At 36.8% G+C, this 17,199-nt stretch overlaps 1 protein-coding gene across 7 annotated transcripts in view; it reads right to left on the bottom strand.

Annotated features, from left to right (window-relative positions):
- Positions 1-3,104: 3,104 nt before the first annotated feature.
- Positions 3,105-17,199, bottom strand: part of CEP295 (centrosomal protein 295) — an 85,164-nt gene continuing 71,069 nt past the window's right edge. For 3 of the 7 annotated variants that reach the window (XM_074216451.1, XM_074216454.1, XM_074216453.1), the window contains 2 exons: positions 13,263-13,362; positions 3,109-3,317 (listed from right to left, as the gene is read on the bottom strand). In XM_074216451.1, coding sequence (XP_074072552.1) covers positions 3,279-3,317; positions 13,263-13,362 — 139 coding nt within the window. In that variant the 3' untranslated portion in view covers positions 3,109-3,278. Of the gene's footprint in view, positions 5,531-13,262; positions 13,363-13,651; positions 13,854-17,199 lie in introns of those variants that run through there. The other 4 variants (XM_074216452.1, XM_074216456.1, XM_074216455.1 and 1 more) reach the window with 4 other exon arrangements.

Genomic DNA, 17,199 nt, shown 5'->3' with positions numbered 1-17,199 from the left:
TCATTATTGATCAGAGAAATACAAATTAAAACCTGAAGTGTTCATTCTATTCATATTGGTCATTGTGATATCTAGTTTAATTTGTCTTTTTTTGGCAAGACAATAGCTTGCCCAAGGTCACACAGCTAGGCAGTTAAGTGTTTGAGGTCATATTTAAATTCAGGTCCTTCTAACTCCAGAAATGGGGCTCTATCCACTCATTTCTCTTTCTGTATTTATTTCCTGGTTCTCAGCTGTGTTTCAGAATGCCAAATAGGGTGTTATTAAATTTTTAATACTTTCTTGAAAATGGCTAACTCACTCATTTTGTTTTCCTCTTGGAAAGTTTTCAAGCCTTCATCTGTAATACAGATGTGACTAGAAGTTTTCAAAGTAAGCTAGAGTCTCTCCTGCGATACTATATTTAGACTGTCTCCAGAACAGTAAAATAAACAAGGAATCAGCAAGGTAAGAAATAGTTTTTAAAAATTAAACAATTTTACTTACACCCCCCCCCCCCAAATAAGCATGGACATTGCCAAGGAACAAATACGTTGAAATTTTTTAAAAGTTAAAGAGCCTTCTTTCCTCACTGATCCTTTCTGTCTCTCAACTCCATTCACTCAACAAAGTAAGCCAACATTTAAAAAGGGAAAAGATTAAGAAGCAAAACTCTTCAATTAAGGGGCGGCTAGGTGGTGCAGTGAATAGAGCACTGGCCTTGGAGTCAGGAGTACCTGGGTTCAAATCTGGCCTCAGACACTTAATAATTACCTAGCCGTGTGGCCTTGTGCAAGCCACTTAACCTCACTGCCTTGAAAAATCTAAAAAAAAAAAAAAACAAACTTCAATTAATTTTACCTCTGATAATTAAATAATGTTCTCTCCCAAAAGGTTTACCTTGATTTGGCACATCTACTAGACAGAAGCACAACCAAGGAAAAAGGGCAGTTGGTCCTACCACTTGTCAGAGGTACACATGAGCATTTCAGTGTGCACTGTTGAGAGTGGCTGTTAAACAGTTGAGGAAAAGTAGTAAAGAGAAATATTGAAGGAAAAGAAAAGGGTATTAATGGCAGGATTACACTGGAATCACAGAAGATGAACTAATATCAATAAAAAAAGTATGGAACTACTGGGAGTGTGAAAGCACATACTCTTGATCTCCTATTGAATGCATTTAACAGGAAATGACAGAAATGTGTTAGACCCAATATTGGATCACCAGACTGGATTCTTCAGGTTTCTAAAAGACTTGCTTCAATACTTAATTATTCACAATCATATTAGTGAGGGTACTCATGTCAATGAAATTTTAATCTTTTATGCCTTGGGAGCGGGTCTTCATGAGTTGCTTAAGTCCCCCAAATTCTTCACCTAGGGTTGCAAACCTTCTGGAAACGTTCCCTTTACTTCAAATTGAGAATATCGAAAATACACATCAACTTAAAGGAAAGTCCTTTAATTGGACTATATACTTTTTTTGATACATATCCTTTATTCTTAGGATCCATTACATTATACCTTAATGGTTCTTCAGTTGTGCATGTTTCTTTTATTGTTTATCCTTGTCCTGTGCTTTTTAAAAGTAGATGTCCCCTGTTATGTATTTTCACCTTCAATACTTTTTGGAAATCTTTATCACGTCTATTCAATTATCAGTTCTGTACAGATGACTCCTAGATGTTTATTTTCATTAAATCCCAATATACTGAGCTAGAATTCTTTATTTTACTTTCCTTTATGTTTTGCTATATCCTCAAACTCAATAAATATCTCAAACCAAACACTGCCTTATCCTCCAACTCTAAGCCTTCCCAAACTTGTCTATTTCAATTAAGAGCACTACCATCTTCCTAGTCACTTAGGAATTTAATCTATGACTTTTCCTTTCCCCCAAATATATTTAATCTGCTGTCATTCTGTCCATTTGATTTCCAAAATCTCTGCCATGTAGTCTTTCTTTCAATAACTTATAGCTTCCCTACTCACATTGCCTTCAACCTTTTACCTATCCAATTCACAAGTGGATTCTTCTAATGGACTGTTCCAATCACGTCATTCCTCAACTCAAAATCCTTTAATAGTTCCCTATTGTTTTCTAAATAGAAATTTTTTATCTTGGCAATCAAAGCTTTACTATACTTTTTTTCTTTTTAGTTTCTGCAAGGCAATGGGGTTAAGTAGCTTGCCCAAGGCCACACAGCTAGGTAATTATTAAGTGTCTGAGACCAGATTTGAACTCAGGTACTCCTGACTTCAGGGCCGGTGCTCTATTCACTGCACCACCTAGCCACCCCTTTTACTATACCTTTCAATTTATTTTTTGGGGGCAGATTTTCCATTCAAGCTTAATTAGACTACTCTCCATCCCACTTTCTCATTTTGCTTTCTCCAAACTGTTCCTTTGTTATCCTATGTATGGTCCCCCTTCCTACTCTATGTCCATTACTTTTGAAGTCCTTACCTTTCATTAGTGCTGAATTCTAGTGCCAACCTGAAAAAAGATCTCAAATTTGTCTTAAATCCTTTTTTTAGTTAGATCTCTTTTTGCATTAATTATATTATCTCTTGTATTACTGTTGTGTATGTCTCTTTTCATCCCACTCTCATCCTATCTTCCTTTTATCTACAAGATCAGGGGAGATCCCCAGAAATCATTCAAACCAAACTAATTTTACAAATAATTAAACTGAGATTTGGTGATGTTGATTAACACGCCCAATTTGCACAGCTCCTATGTGGTAAATTAGGACATGCAGTATCTCACCATTATTCTCCCTTCACATTCTAGTAATTTAAAATTTCTTTAAAGCAAAGTCTGGATTATACTTTATCTTACCCAATGCTTTATACTCAGTAAGCACTTATTTAAATTGGATTTGTCAAATAACACTTTCACGAACCTTTCCCTTATTCTTCAATTCTTTCTTTCTCGTCCTTTATATAATTTTATGGCTCTCTAATACTGCTGTATAGTTAAACTATTATATAATACAGTCTTTTGATTATTGAATGAATTTAAGAGGATTTAAAAGGACTTCCCAACAACAGAAGCTAAAATTACCAAAGTAGAAGAGGAGTTTGGGATTTAGTACAGAAAAGTCCTACTGTTTTCCAAGTCTGAATAAAAACATTACAAAAATGTACTTGTGATAAAAATTTATTGAATTATATTTTTTAAGGACTATTTACAAGTCAGGTTAATCTGAGGTATATCATGAGTCAATTAAAAGAATGAAGTATGCATTCTGTAGTACAGGATAAAATCCTGAAATAACATCCAAAGTTCTTTTATCCTAGTGGAAAGTTTTTGCTCGAAGTTTTTCCAGGGTTTTCTGTAGAAAAAAACAAAATGGGTCAAAACCAAATTATTTACCTTTCTGCAAATAATCACAACTCAATCTTATCTACCAAATCCACAGCACCCAAACTAATGTTATCTTTAGATATCTAAAGCTGTTCTACTTGCAGGATTCATCTAATATTCACAACAATGGTCCAGAGATATAAGATTACTTATCCTACGTCACACAAGTAACAGCACAGTTTGGACAAAATCTCTCCTCTTCTATATCATATTAATTCTATAAATAACCTGCAAACATGGGTTAGGAGTTCCCCAAGAGGTAGGTTAAGTTGTCAAAATACTTCTTACTGCTGACTTCCTTTAAATATAGGCAGCACCTAAAAGGAGATCTCATTGAAAGAAAAAAAACTGTACAACAAAAAAGTAATTACTCAAAACTATACTGGCAAAACTGCCCTAATTAAAGAAAGCCTGTTTTTTCCTAAAAGGAATTACTTTATATTCTTTTTAAAAACTTTTGCAAGACCATAGGGTTAAGTAACTTGCCCAAGGTTACACAACTAAGCAAGTATTAAGTGCTGACTCCAGGGTCAAGGTTCTATCCACTGTACCACCTAACTGCCCCTGGAATTACTTTATATCAGTAGGTGTGGAGGTCACTCTTGTACTTTTTGTTAGTCATTATTATGCAAATCATATTCTTCAGGTCAAATAAATCATGTTTTCACCCTAAGAGCACTCCCAATGAAGTAAAAAAACCCCAAACCAAAACCTCAAGGGGTGCTTAGTGATAAAAAAGATAATACTCCATTTTTTCCCTCTATATTTTCTGGAAATCACATAAAATTTCACTCCTTAACTCCCTTCTTTCCAACACATGTCAAACAGCTGTCAGCACAAACTTTTCCCTTCTTCCTCAAATCATTCTCATCATATAACTGATCTCTATCTTGCTCCTGCACCATTTGGGCTGGTTTACAAGTTGTCAGGCAATGGAAAGTTTTTCCCCTACATGTTTGGGCTCCCAAATTTCAACCAATTACCTAAGCCCCCCAAATTACTTTGAATTTTTTTTTGGAATGGCAATGAGATTAAATGACTTGCCCAGGGTCACACAGCTAATAAGTATGAAGTGTCTGAGGCCAGAGTTGAATTCAGGTCTTTTAGGAAAAAACAAAGGGTTTCTTTAAATAGGGCAGTTTTGCCAGTACAGTTTAGAGGAATTACTCATTCCAGGACCAATTCACTATGCCACTAGCTGCTACCTCTTTGCATTTAATTATAAGTGTAATGCTGCTGAGTAGAACTGAGTTAGACTACGTCAGTAAAGGAGGCTAAAATTGCTAGAAACATGATCGTGGCACCGAAGAGAGAGAGAAGCTTAAGTTTGAAGTTAGGAAGATCTGGTTCCAATCTCACCTTAGACATTTACTAGCCAAGGAAACCCAAGCAAATCATTTGCTCCCTGCCTCACTTTCCTCATCTGTAAATGAGCTATCTGAACTCCAGTCTTCACTAGTCCCTTCTATCTCTAAATCTATAATGTTATAATAGATCAAGGGCATCATTTTCTATCACTCTTTTCCTAGGGCAGCTACTTGCTGAGTTGCAAAGCTCAGAATGGGAACTACCCACCTAAAGTTACTTTTTTTTTTTAAGGCTTTTGCAAGGCAAATGGAGTTAAGTGGCTTACCCAAGGCCACACAGCTAGGTAATTATTAAGTGTCTGAGGCCGCATTTGAATTCAGGGTACTCCTCACTCCAAGGCTGGTGGAACCTCTCTCCATCACAGAAACCCACCCATTACCTACATTACCTACCTTATGGTTTGGCCCCACCTTGGACAAGGGAGAAGAGGAGGGAGGGAGGGAGGGAGAGGGAGAGGGAGAGAGAGAGGGAGAGAGAGGGAGAGAGAGGGGGAGAGAGAGGGGGGAGGGAGAGAGAGAGAGAGAGAGAGAGAGAGAGAGAGAGAGAGAGAGAGATATGGAGGAGACCTTAAGGATTATCCATTCCAATTCTCTCATTTAACATCTTAGCAAACTGATAAATGATTTGCCCAATAAATTACTGTTGCTGCTTATCCTACATTCTTGAAGATCATGACATCAGGGAGGTGATGCCATGACCTGATGAAGCATGTGAACTGGATCTGGTTGAGGGAGTGCTGTGCTAAACCACCACCAGCCGCATGTTCTCCGTTAGAGTCCTCTGGATCCACTGGTCAGATATGGATCAGGATGACTATGATACAAGTAGGAAATATCAGAGCTGGGATTCAAACTCGGGGCCTCTGACTATAAATTTATCCCTTTTGCTACTGCACCACATTGTGTGATCCTTGTATTTAAAGACTAGAGACAGGATGCACAATCATCTGAATAATGCCAAGTGGGATATTCTTTATCTTATAGCAACAAGAAGCAGGGATAGTCAGAGAAAGTTCTGCCAAACACATGTAGGGGTGGTGGATAAGTTCTTATTGTTAATGCTGCTGTGATACCCACTGGGGTTTATAAGCTAGACCCATTGTGGATGTAACATTCAAATTTCACAGATGTGAATCCGGAGGTGGGGAAGGGAACAGGAAGAAGTACAACATATATGTGAAGCAACATATTAATTGGCCCTACAGAATTTCAGAACTGACCTCAGAAGTAATCTGATCCAATCCATACCTGAACATGAATACCCTTCTACAGCAAAACCAACTAGGCTTGGCTTGCAAGAACTCTAGTGAGAAGGAGCTTATCTATCATTTTTCCTCAGAAAAGCTATATTTGTTAAAAGGTCTATATTTAGCTCTTTGCAATCTCTGCTACCTCTCCTAGTCCTGCCCTCAGCAGCCAAGCAGAATATTCATCCTCTTCTCTTTTCCAGAAAAAAGCATTCCCAGTACTATCAAGGCCCCTAACATCAACTGATGTACCCTGTATGCTCATCAGCTTATCTCTGTCCCTCCAAGGACTCACAACTGAAAACAATAGTTTGAATAGTAACAAAAATTTAAAAATAGTTCTGATGAAGGCAAAGCAGAACAGCTCTATCACTTCCCTAGTCTTGGACATTATGCTTCAAATGCAATTAAAATTTCATTAGAATTTTTGACTGCTATATCATAATGTGGTTCATACTCAACTTGTAATACCCCAAACTCCTGATGTTTTCTGGATGAACTGACATTTGGTGACTCTCTATGTTGTAAGAATTAAGCTGATTTTTTTTTTTTTTAGATTTTTGCAAGGCAAACTGGCTTAAGTGGCTTGCCCAAGGCCACACAGCTAGGTAATTATTAAGTGTCTGAGACCAGATTTGAACACAGGTACTTACTCCTGACTCCATGGCCGGTGCTTTATCCACTATGGCACCTAGCCACTTATAATTGAATATGAATAGAAAATAACTTACAGTGTAAGTAATTATTTAAATTAAAATCAATACATAAAATAGTATTAGAACTCTTTGGTCACTTTAAGTATCCAACAACAAAATTTTGTCCTATATTCTGGTTGAATTGTACTTTCTATAACTATGAGCTCTGCTCTTCTACTTCTGCCTCCTTTTATTAGGTTATCTTTTTCAGTCTTTTCATAACTACTCTACAACCCTCAAGTAAAAGCTTGATATTAACCTATCATTTGCCTTCTTACAGGACACTTAGGTTGCTTCCAGTTTCTTACACATAAATGTTGCTGCTATGAAAATCTCTGAATGGACTTTTAGATTTTTTTTCTCATCACTTTGGAAGTATATTCTCACAATGTAATTCCTAGACTCAGGTGAATATGATTATTATTTCAAATTTTAAACACTGCACTTAAGGTACTACAATTTAGAATGTTAACAAAACAGCTGTAACTTTTATGGTGGGGGAAGGTAACAGAATAGGATTTGATTAACAGAAAAAAACCTTACTTCACACATAAGAGACTACTGAGATTGAAAAACCCTGTTATATAACTTATATGTGCTACATGCCAATAATGAAAATACTACTCAAGGACAATCACTAAAGAATAACTAACTATGCATAGATATTATGTGGTTTTAAAAATAAATCTTACAGTTATATTTAAAAAAAAGGAATGAGTTGTATCCTAAAAGGTAAAGTGTTTTATAGAGGGAAAAAAATAATCAACTTTTCTTATTACTATCATCATCACTAGCAATCCTAATGTGTTTTAAGCATTATATAGGCATGTCCTCATTTTGAGTCTCATAAACAAGCTCTATGAAGATCTACAGGTATTTTTATTCCTATTTTGTAGATAAATTAATTGAAATTCAAGAGAAATAAAGTGACTTGTTAATTGGTGATAAAAGCTAGTAAGCATCATTGGTGGAATCTGAATCCAGTTCCTTGGTTAACTGTACTTCTTTGTTACTTTATAGGGTTCTATTGTTGATGATAAGAGGGTGAAACATTATAAACAGGCCATTCTGTTTCTAAGTCCAGTTGTATTCATTGCCCTCACACCATTATTATTTAATATTTAATCAAAATCTGCAGCTTTATAATTCTACTTCTTATACTTCTCAGCTTTGGCAACTTCCCTCAACTTTCAGGTTCAATTTTATGTTTTGTTTTGTTTTTTTTTAGGTTTTTGCAAGGCAAACGGGGTTAAGTGGCTTGCCCAAGGCCACACAGCTAGGTAATTATCAAGTGTCTGAGACCGGATTTGAACACAGGTACTCCTGACTCCAAGGCCGGTGCTTTATCCACTATGCCAGCTAGCCGCCCCATAAATTAATCAATCTAATTTTATTGGGGGGGAAGGGAAATGGGGTTAAGCGGCTTGCCCAAGGCCACACAGCTAGGTAATTATCAAGTGTCTGAGGTCGAATTTGAACTCAGGTCTTCCTGACTCCGGGGCTGGTGCTCTATCCACTGCTCCACTTAGCTGCCCTCATGTTCAATTTTAAAAAGGACTTTTCTTTTTTATACCACTGTTACCAAGTGCTAAGAGAATGGAAACAAGTTTCAAGTTTTCTAAGTCTTGGCAATTAGAGGGTTTAAGAAGTCTCTCAAAACTATTTCTCTTCATATTGGGTTCCTGATGCATACAACTGTACTCTTGATTTAGTTGACACAAGTTTTCTCAAGTTTTTCTGAATTCTTCATATTTGTATTATCTTATGGTACAATAAAGATCCAAATAGTTTATACAAAATAACAATTTGTTTGGCCATTCTTCAACTGATATAAGTACTATCACAAATATTTTTGTGCTACTAGTTTTTCACAAGAATGATTAAAGATACTATATTCTTGGGGCAGCTAGGTGGCACAGTGGATAAAGCACCGGCCCCGGAGTCAGGAGTACCTGGGTTCAAATCTGGTCTCAGACACTTGATAATTACCTAGCTGTGTGGCCTTGGGCAAGCCACTTAACCCCATTTGCCTTGCAAAAAAAAAAAAAAAAAGATACTATATTCTATATTTTCTAATGTATATATTTCCAAAGCTAAGGTTGGGATACTTACCTCTAGTTTTTTTTCTTGCTCATAGGAACTAGAAAATTTTTTTACATAAAATTGGAAAAATAATGCTGTGATGGAGGTCTCTTTGTACTAATGGAATCCTTGTACTTAGAAAAAATAAAAATTGGCATTTTTCTTTTCTAAGGAAACTGTCATGTCAGGCTTTGTAATTTATTTTTCTTGAATGGATGCCATTTTTCACTTTTTTGAGCATTTGGGAAAAACCCTAAATTCAATAAAATATCCATTTTTTTTTCTTGTGCTCCCATCAGATTTCCCCTGATAAGACAGTTTATCTCTTAGTTTTTTAGGATTATATCTATCTACTTCTGATTACTTTCCCTCATCATAACAGAAATGCCCAATGACCAAACTCTTATTTGTGCTAGGGTTCCACATTTGAACTCAGGTCCTCCTGACTCCAGGGCCAGTGCTCTATTACCACCTAGCTACACCTTTTTATTGATTTTTTCATTCAATGAAAGTGAAGTAGCATCTGACAATTACTTTAATGTATTTCCTTGATAAAAATGACCATTTTTTAGAGGTATCATTAATAATACCTTTTACAACACTGCCAATTTTTTAAAACAATTCTTCATGGACCTTTATAGGCTAACAATTTCTTAGATATTTTAAGTCTAGTTTTTAATCTGTCATAACTGCCACAAATACTTCCCTAAACTTTTATTCTATTTTTTATGTAGTTCTGTTGTTGAGAAATTTTACTTTAATGTAGTCAAATGTATTTATCTTTTCCTAATAACTCCTTCCATTTACTGACTAAAACAAAATTTCCCCTTGATACAAGGGAGATAAAAATATTACTCCATTTTCTTTCATGTTTTAGGTAGTTCTTAATTTTTATCTTTAAATTTAATATTCAACTATAATTTGCTCAAGTATGTGTTAGGGGTCTAAACTCATGACTCACCAAACTGCCAAACAATTTTGATCATAAATACATTTGTTAAATAATATGTCCATTTGTCAGTTTTTATTTACCATAAGTTTATGAAGAAATAAGCTTTTTATTTCATTGATATTTTGAGTATCCAATTTCTTCCCTATACTTTTTTTAATTTTTAAAATTTTAAAATTTATTTTTTTATTCTCATTTTGTACAAATTTTTTTTTACATTATTTTATTATTCTTCTTTACAAGTAAACAAAATATCCCTCCTCCCCAATGAATATAGATAGACTTGTTTGGGCGAAAAAAAGTAAAGGGGAGAGAAAAAAATTAAAATAAAAAAAACAATAGTAATAATTGTAGGTATGGCCAGGTGGCGCAATGGATGAAGCACCAGCCCTGGAGCCACGAGCACCGGAGTTCATATCCAGCCTCGTAAACCCAACAATCACCCAGCCGTGTGACATGCAAGCCACCCGATCCCCACTGCCCTGCAAAAACCAAAAAAAAAGAAAGAAAAAAAGAGACCCAAAATAAAATAAAATAGTAATAATAGTAGGAGTGTCTGGGTGGCAGACAGAGCATTGGCCCTTGAGTCAGGAGCACCTGGGTCCAAATCCGGCCCCAGACACTCAAAGATCACCCCGCTATGTGGCCCCAGGCAGGCCATCCAGCCCCACTTGCCCTGTACCCTCCCCCAAATAATAATAACAAAAAATGTGCTTGAGTCTTTGTTCCAACACCAACAACTCTGTCATGGGTGGATCTCATTCTTTATGATAAGTCCATCACAAAAGTTATTTCCATATTTTTCCACCCTTGCCATTGCTGATCACAACTCCCTCCTTTCTTATTTCTCCACTACCATGTACTCTATTTTCTCTCTCCTTTCACTATGACTCTGCTGTAGGGTCGCTGAGTGGTGCAGCAGACAGATCCCTGGTCCTGGGGCCAAGAAGCCCTGAGCCCCCATACCACCCCTTAGGCCCAGAATCCACCTGGCCCTGTGGTCCTGGGCAGGCCTTCCATTCCCAGCCCCTTGCAAGAAGTAAGAAAGAAAATGTGTTATATCTGGCCACTCTCTCCCCATGGTCCATCCTCTCCTCCTTTATTCACATCCCCACCCCTTCCCCCTGCTCCCCCCTCCTTCTTACTCCAGATGTCTATACCCCATTGAGTATATTTGCTGTTTCCTCTCCTAGCCATCTCTGATGAGAGCAAAGTTTCCCTCATTCCCCCTTGCTTCCCCCCTTCCATATCATTGCAATAGCTCATTGTAATAAAAAAAATCTTATGTGAAATATCTTGGACTATTCCCCCTCTCCTTTTTCTTTCTCCCATTCCATTTCCCTTTTTTTTCTATTGACTCCATTTTTACACAATATTTTATCTTCAAATTCAGCTTTCTCCTGTGCTTCAACTATAAAAGCTCTCTCTACCTGCTCTATTAACTGAGAAGGTTTATATGAGTATTATCAGTGTCATTTTTCTATGCAGGAATACATGCAGTTCATCCTCATTAAGTCCCTCATATTTCCCCCCTCTCCTCCAATCTCCATGCTTCACCTGAGTCCTGTATCTGAAGATCAAACCTTCTGTTCAGCTCTGGCCATTCCAAAAGGAACCTTTGAAATTCCCCTGGTTCATTCAAAGTCCATCTTTTTCCCTGGCAGAGGACATTCAGCCTTGCTGGGTAGTTCATTCTTGGCTGCATTCTAAGCTCTTTTGCCTTCCGGTTATATTGTATTCCAAGCTGCTGCTAAGTCCTGTGTGATCCTGACTGCAGCTCCACGATATCTGAACTGTGTCCTTCTGGCTGCTTGTAATATTTTCTCTTTGACTTGGGAGTTCTGGAACTTGGCTATAATATTCCTGGGGGTTGATTTTTCGGGATCTCTTTCTCAGGGGGATCAGTGGATTCTCTCCATTTCTATTTTGCCCTCTGCTTCTAGAATATCAGAGCAATTTTCCTGTAGTAATTCTTTGAAAATGATGTCAAGGCTCTTTTCCTGATTATGACTTTCAGGTATTCCAATAATTTTCAAATTATCTTTCCTAAGTCTGTTTTCCATATCAGTTGTTTTTTCAATGAGATATTTCACATTTTCTTCTAATTTTTCATTTTTTTTGGTTTTGAAGTATTGATTCCTGATTTCTGGTAAATTCATCAATCTCCCTGAATTCTATTCTTTGTCTGAAGGATTTATTCTCCTCAGAGAGCTTTCTTATCTCTTTTTCCATCTGGCCAATTTTGCTTTTTAAAGCATTCTTCTCCTCAATAACTTTTTGAACTGTTTTATCCATTTGACCTAAGCTGGTTTTTAGCATGCTATTTTCTTCAGCATTTTTTTGGATTTCCTTGACTAAGCTGCTGACTTCATTTTCATGTTTTTCCTGCATCCCTCTCCTTTCTTTTCCCAGTTTTTCTTCCAACTCCCTCATTTGATTTTCAAAGTCTTTTTTGAGCTCTGTCATAGCCTGAGCCCAATTTCTGTTTCTTGGAGTCTTTAGATGCAGGAGCTTGTGCTTCCTCATCTTCAGACTGAGTATTTTGATCCTTCTTGGGCTCATTTGCAAAATATTTCTCAATAGTCTTTCTTTTATTTCTCTGCTTGCTCATTTTCCCAGCCTGGGCCTGGTTTTGGGGTGCTTCCTGGGGTTTTGGGACACTCCCACAAGGGTCTCAGTGTGTGAGGTTCTGTCCTCCCTCCTGGTCTGTGAATGACCATAGGCACCCCCCTCTGCCACGGGGCTGAGGTGGGGGGGCCCTGCTGTTCTATGGGGGGGCCTAGACTGTGATCAGGATCTGAATGTCTTCAGAGCCCCAGAGTCCTGTTCCAGGGGCAGAGGACAGAGCTCTGTGGTCTCTCTCTTCACTCCCCTTCCTCAGCTCAATGGGCTCATGCCCTGGGGGATCCTGCTTACCAGCTCACCTGCTTCTGTTTCTGGGCCTAGGCTGCTGAAAGACCAAGCTGCTCACTGTGTGCCCTGAGGGCTGGGCTCCACATGCTCGCTCTGGCAGAGGACCCCCGCTGTTCCTCCACTTTGTGCAGGTGTTCCCCGGGGTGCAGCTCAGGAGACTCCCCTGCTGCTGTGAGCTGAGACTCCCAGCGCCCTGGGGCTGCCTCCGGGAGGCTGAGGTTCTTTGGCTCTGGTGGGCCACCCCTCTAGCAGGCCGTCCCTCCGGCCCCGGGAAGCAGAGCCTTTCTGCTCTTTTCCAGGTTACCTTGAGTAGGAGAACTGCCTCACTGGGTCCCTTTGTGGGTTCTGTCTCTCCAAAGTTTAGTTAGAGTCCTTAGTTTATGAGTTTTTATAAGAGAGCTCCTAAGACAGGATCCCTTCATGTGGCCATCTTGGCCCCGCCCCCCTTCCCTATACTTTTAATCAGAAAAACCACATATCAACAGATAAATTTTTCTTTGCAAACAATGTGTCAGGAAGTAGAGAATTAAGATTAATTTGTTTTCATGGGCTATTAAAAGATCAGAATTAGCTCAGTCATATAGAATGGTATGTAAAAGGATTTTACTGGGATATTTTGATTATAGAATAGGATTGAAGGGAAAGTTTTCAACAACATACCCTGTGAAACTCTTTTGCTCTTTCTCTATTTTTAGCATAGGCTTCTTGTCTCGATTCCTCTTCCTTTTGTTGTCTTTCTTCAGCTGATTGATTATGTAACCTGGGAAAAAATGAGATTAAATAATACCTTATCATTGTTTGTAAATAAATTAGTCATTTTAAAATTAGAAAAAGAAAGTAAAGCTAATAAAAACTAGAAGAAATTTGTCCTGCATAACCTTATGTTCTCTTATTTTAAGTTGCACAACTGATAATTCCTGATTATATCCAAAGACTGAATACAATATATCACAGCTAATATAAAACCCATGAGATACCTGTACCTTATCAATAAATTTAAAAAATCTATCTATATATTAGTCAGAATCTTTGGAAGGTTTTATACTTACTTATGTGAACTACCAGACATGAACTGTTTTCAATCTCTCAATTATAATTAGTTTGTCCAACATTACTTGAAGACATGGCCTAAGTCTTAATAAGGCAAAGCGAGGCACATTTCCTGTACATAATGCATATTAGGAAAATTTGCTTTACTGTTAATTCAAAGTGGAAGGAATGTCCCTTCAGTTTTTAGATGATTGTTTTAACCTGCACAAACAAGATTGAAATAAATCAGAAAATAACAGCTGAGATCAAATTTATAATTCGTTTTGGGAATATCATGTAACTGCCCTTTACCCACAACCTTGTTGGCTATGAATAGGAATAGATCAATCTCCTTATGACAGAAAGCAGTAAGATTCATACCACAACAGAAAGCTATTGGTGCTCTTTAGCTTCTTCAAATGGCACTGAAAAATTTCTGTGTGTCTAAGGATATGAAAGGAGGAATCAGGAACTCAACATTTTAGTGGTGAATAGGGAAAGATTGAATCTCTTTGCTTTTTGCTCTGTACAAGGACTCATAAGATTCAAGCTCAAGATTTCTAGTTAAAAGATTCAGGTATGTGACTGAATAATTCAATATCTAACCCTCTCACAGCATATTTCAAGGTTTAACTGAGAGAATGTTCGCACAAAAACATCCTGAAAATCATAAAACATTTTAAATTACTCTTATAAACACAAGTGTTGGCCAAAGAGAACATATTAGAGTGAAAACTTTGAGTAAAGTGTATCAATGACCAGTTAGAGAACAGGGCTCTGCAAAAGATTTTATCTTAAGAAATTGCTTCAAGAAATACTGCCTTCTTACCTAATGGGACCTTATCTAATGATTCAGAATTAAATCTTTTGAAAACAGAAAAGGATGGACTGGAAAGTCTTGCATAAAGAGGTGAGAGCACACTAGGGCTGGCTGCCTTTTGAGGGTAACTGTAGCTCCAGGTTAGGTGAATAGGGGTTTTACTCCCTTATGCCAGGCAAGAACAGAGTTGTTCTTCAGCCTGAAGGAAAAGAATGGCAAAGAGGAATGTCTTCCCTGTATCCTAACCTTAACTACATTCTATCACTGTCATAGTGCTTTGAAAGACAGATGATTTAAAACTACATAGATATGCTCAGCTTATATGTCTCTGGGACTTGGAACCAGCAGCAAAAATATGACTTGATAAGTGATAACCCCTATCTTTGGAGAGTCATTTTTCTTGTCATCTATGTAACCAAAAGACATAAAATGTCAATAAAACTAGGTTAGTAGGGCCATATTTCAGTATTGATTCAAATGACTTAAATATTAATTCAAATTTCCTATATCTAGGATATAGGATTGGAGATACTAGATATAGGCTTTTGGAACAGAATTTGAGATTTTATAGTTGCAGAAACTCCCAATGAATCTTAACTACTAATTACTAGTTTAGATTGACACCTTCTCTGAAAATTAGAATCTTGAAATTTGTCTGGGATTCCTCGAGGTTAAGTGGATTACACAGTCAGTATGTGTTAGAGAAAAGTCCAGATCTTCTTGAATCAAATGTCAGATCTTTATCTCCTACGCCTTATGACCTCTCAGGGCATTTACTGATGGATGTAGGAAATCTTTTAAGATATAAAGACAAACACCTTTAATAAATGTCAGTTCACATCTTTTAAGGGATAATTTATAAGGAATTTGATGTGTACACAGTGAGTTACTAGTGACACACAAACATATACACACACTCTTTAGAAACAGTTATTTTCTTTTTTCAAGGTTCATAACATTTATTTATAGTATTTACAAACAAAACACCCAAATAATTTATCAAGAACTAAGTTCTTATAAAAATATAAGGGGGAAAAAAGTGAGTTAATAATAAAAAGCAGTCTTTATTTGCTAAAGAACTGAAGACCTTCTAGCATAGTCATTAAAATCTTAAGAAAAAAAGCAATAAAACATTCTTCTCTAATAAAATTAGTTTTCATGTTTCTAACATAAGGGTATTAAGAATACCTTCTTTCTTAAGTTTGTTAAAAATAATTTTCACAAAACTAAGAAAGAAGTCTTCCTAAATCTCAACTTTGCTGATCATACAAAGCTACTTCTGCAAGATAATACAAAGTAATTTATAATATTCTTGAAGGAAAATATTCATTCTTTTTAAAAGGAAACTTTTTGGAGGTTTTAAAAAATGTCTCTCCCAGAAATCTGATTTGAGAAGGTAAATGTGGGTGTATCCAATTATTAAAAAAAAAAGTGCCAGAAAAAAACCAAAACCAAAACCCTGATAGTTTTACTCTATAATTGAATTAAAAAAATAAATCACATTAGTATTTTTCTCATGCCTGATGCAGGCAGCCAAATGAAAAGAGAATGGGTACAACCCCATCCAACTAGTCTGGGCTAGGTAGTTCAAAAGTTAAAGGAAATATGACGACAAACCATATTCCTTAACACACTGCAGTCTCTAATTTGCAATCCTGACCATTGTGAATAAAATGTTTGTTATGGTTCACGTGAGGTCAACTAGGCAATAGTGTGGATGTCTTTTCAGTAAAAATCATTGCCACATATGTGCTTTTTTCAACTTTTTTGTTTTAGGTTTTTGCAAGGCAACGGAGTTAAGTGACTTGCCAAGGTCACACAGCAAGGTAATTATTAAATGTCTGAGACTGGATTTGAACTCAGGTCCTTCTGACTCCAGGGTCAGTGTTCTATCCACTGTGCCACCTAGCTGCCCCAATATGTGCTTAAAAAGAATAGTGTACTAGTAGAATTTGCCAGTTGTTCTTTTTGCTAAATATAACTAGAGAGCAAAACACAATTAGTTAGGGGTGGCTAGGTGGCACAGTGGATAGAGCACTGGCCTTGGAGTCAGGAGTACCTGGGTTCAAATCTGACCTCAGACACTTAATAATTACCTAGCTGTGTGGCCTTGGGCAAGCCACTTTACCCCATTTGCCTTCCAAAAACCTAAAAAAACCCCCCAACAATTACTTACTTTCTTACAGCATTTCCATGTGTTTAAAACATTTAAAAAAATCATTTCACCAAAGTAATTAGATGACAGCTTTGACTAGTTGCTAATCATAGCTGGTATTCTTTCCGTAAGAGGTTTAAGCCACACCCTCCAATCAAACCCAATCAAACAACAGTAATTTTACATTTTTAAATTAGTGTAGCTATTTTTGCCATTCTCTTCAAATCTTTGTAGGGTTTATATAGTTTACTAAAGAAAATAGCCAAGAAAATAAATAGAACAGTAGTCATTGGAGTGAAATCAGTTGAGAAACATTCATTCTTGTTGAATAAACCTTTCTTTAAGAACTGTGTTAGTTTTACTGACAGAAAGACCTAGGTTTCTGCCTTAAAATTTTTGATTAAAAGGTATATATATTTATGCTCAAACATAGTTTTTTCTTTTCAAATATTTTTTTCCAATTAAATGTTGATAGTTTTCAGCATTGATGCCCCCTCCCCTCCCTCACCTCTTCCCATGATAGTGAGTAATCTGATATAGATTCTTCTTCCTTTTTTTTTTTTTTTTTAAAAGGCAGCGGGGTTAAATGGCTT

Source organism: Macrotis lagotis, chromosome 1, assembly GCF_037893015.1.
Source record: "Macrotis lagotis isolate mMagLag1 chromosome 1, bilby.v1.9.chrom.fasta, whole genome shotgun sequence".
Taxonomy (NCBI): Eukaryota; Metazoa; Chordata; class Mammalia; order Peramelemorphia; family Peramelidae; genus Macrotis; species Macrotis lagotis.
This window is presented reverse-complemented; position numbering and strand designations above follow the sequence as displayed.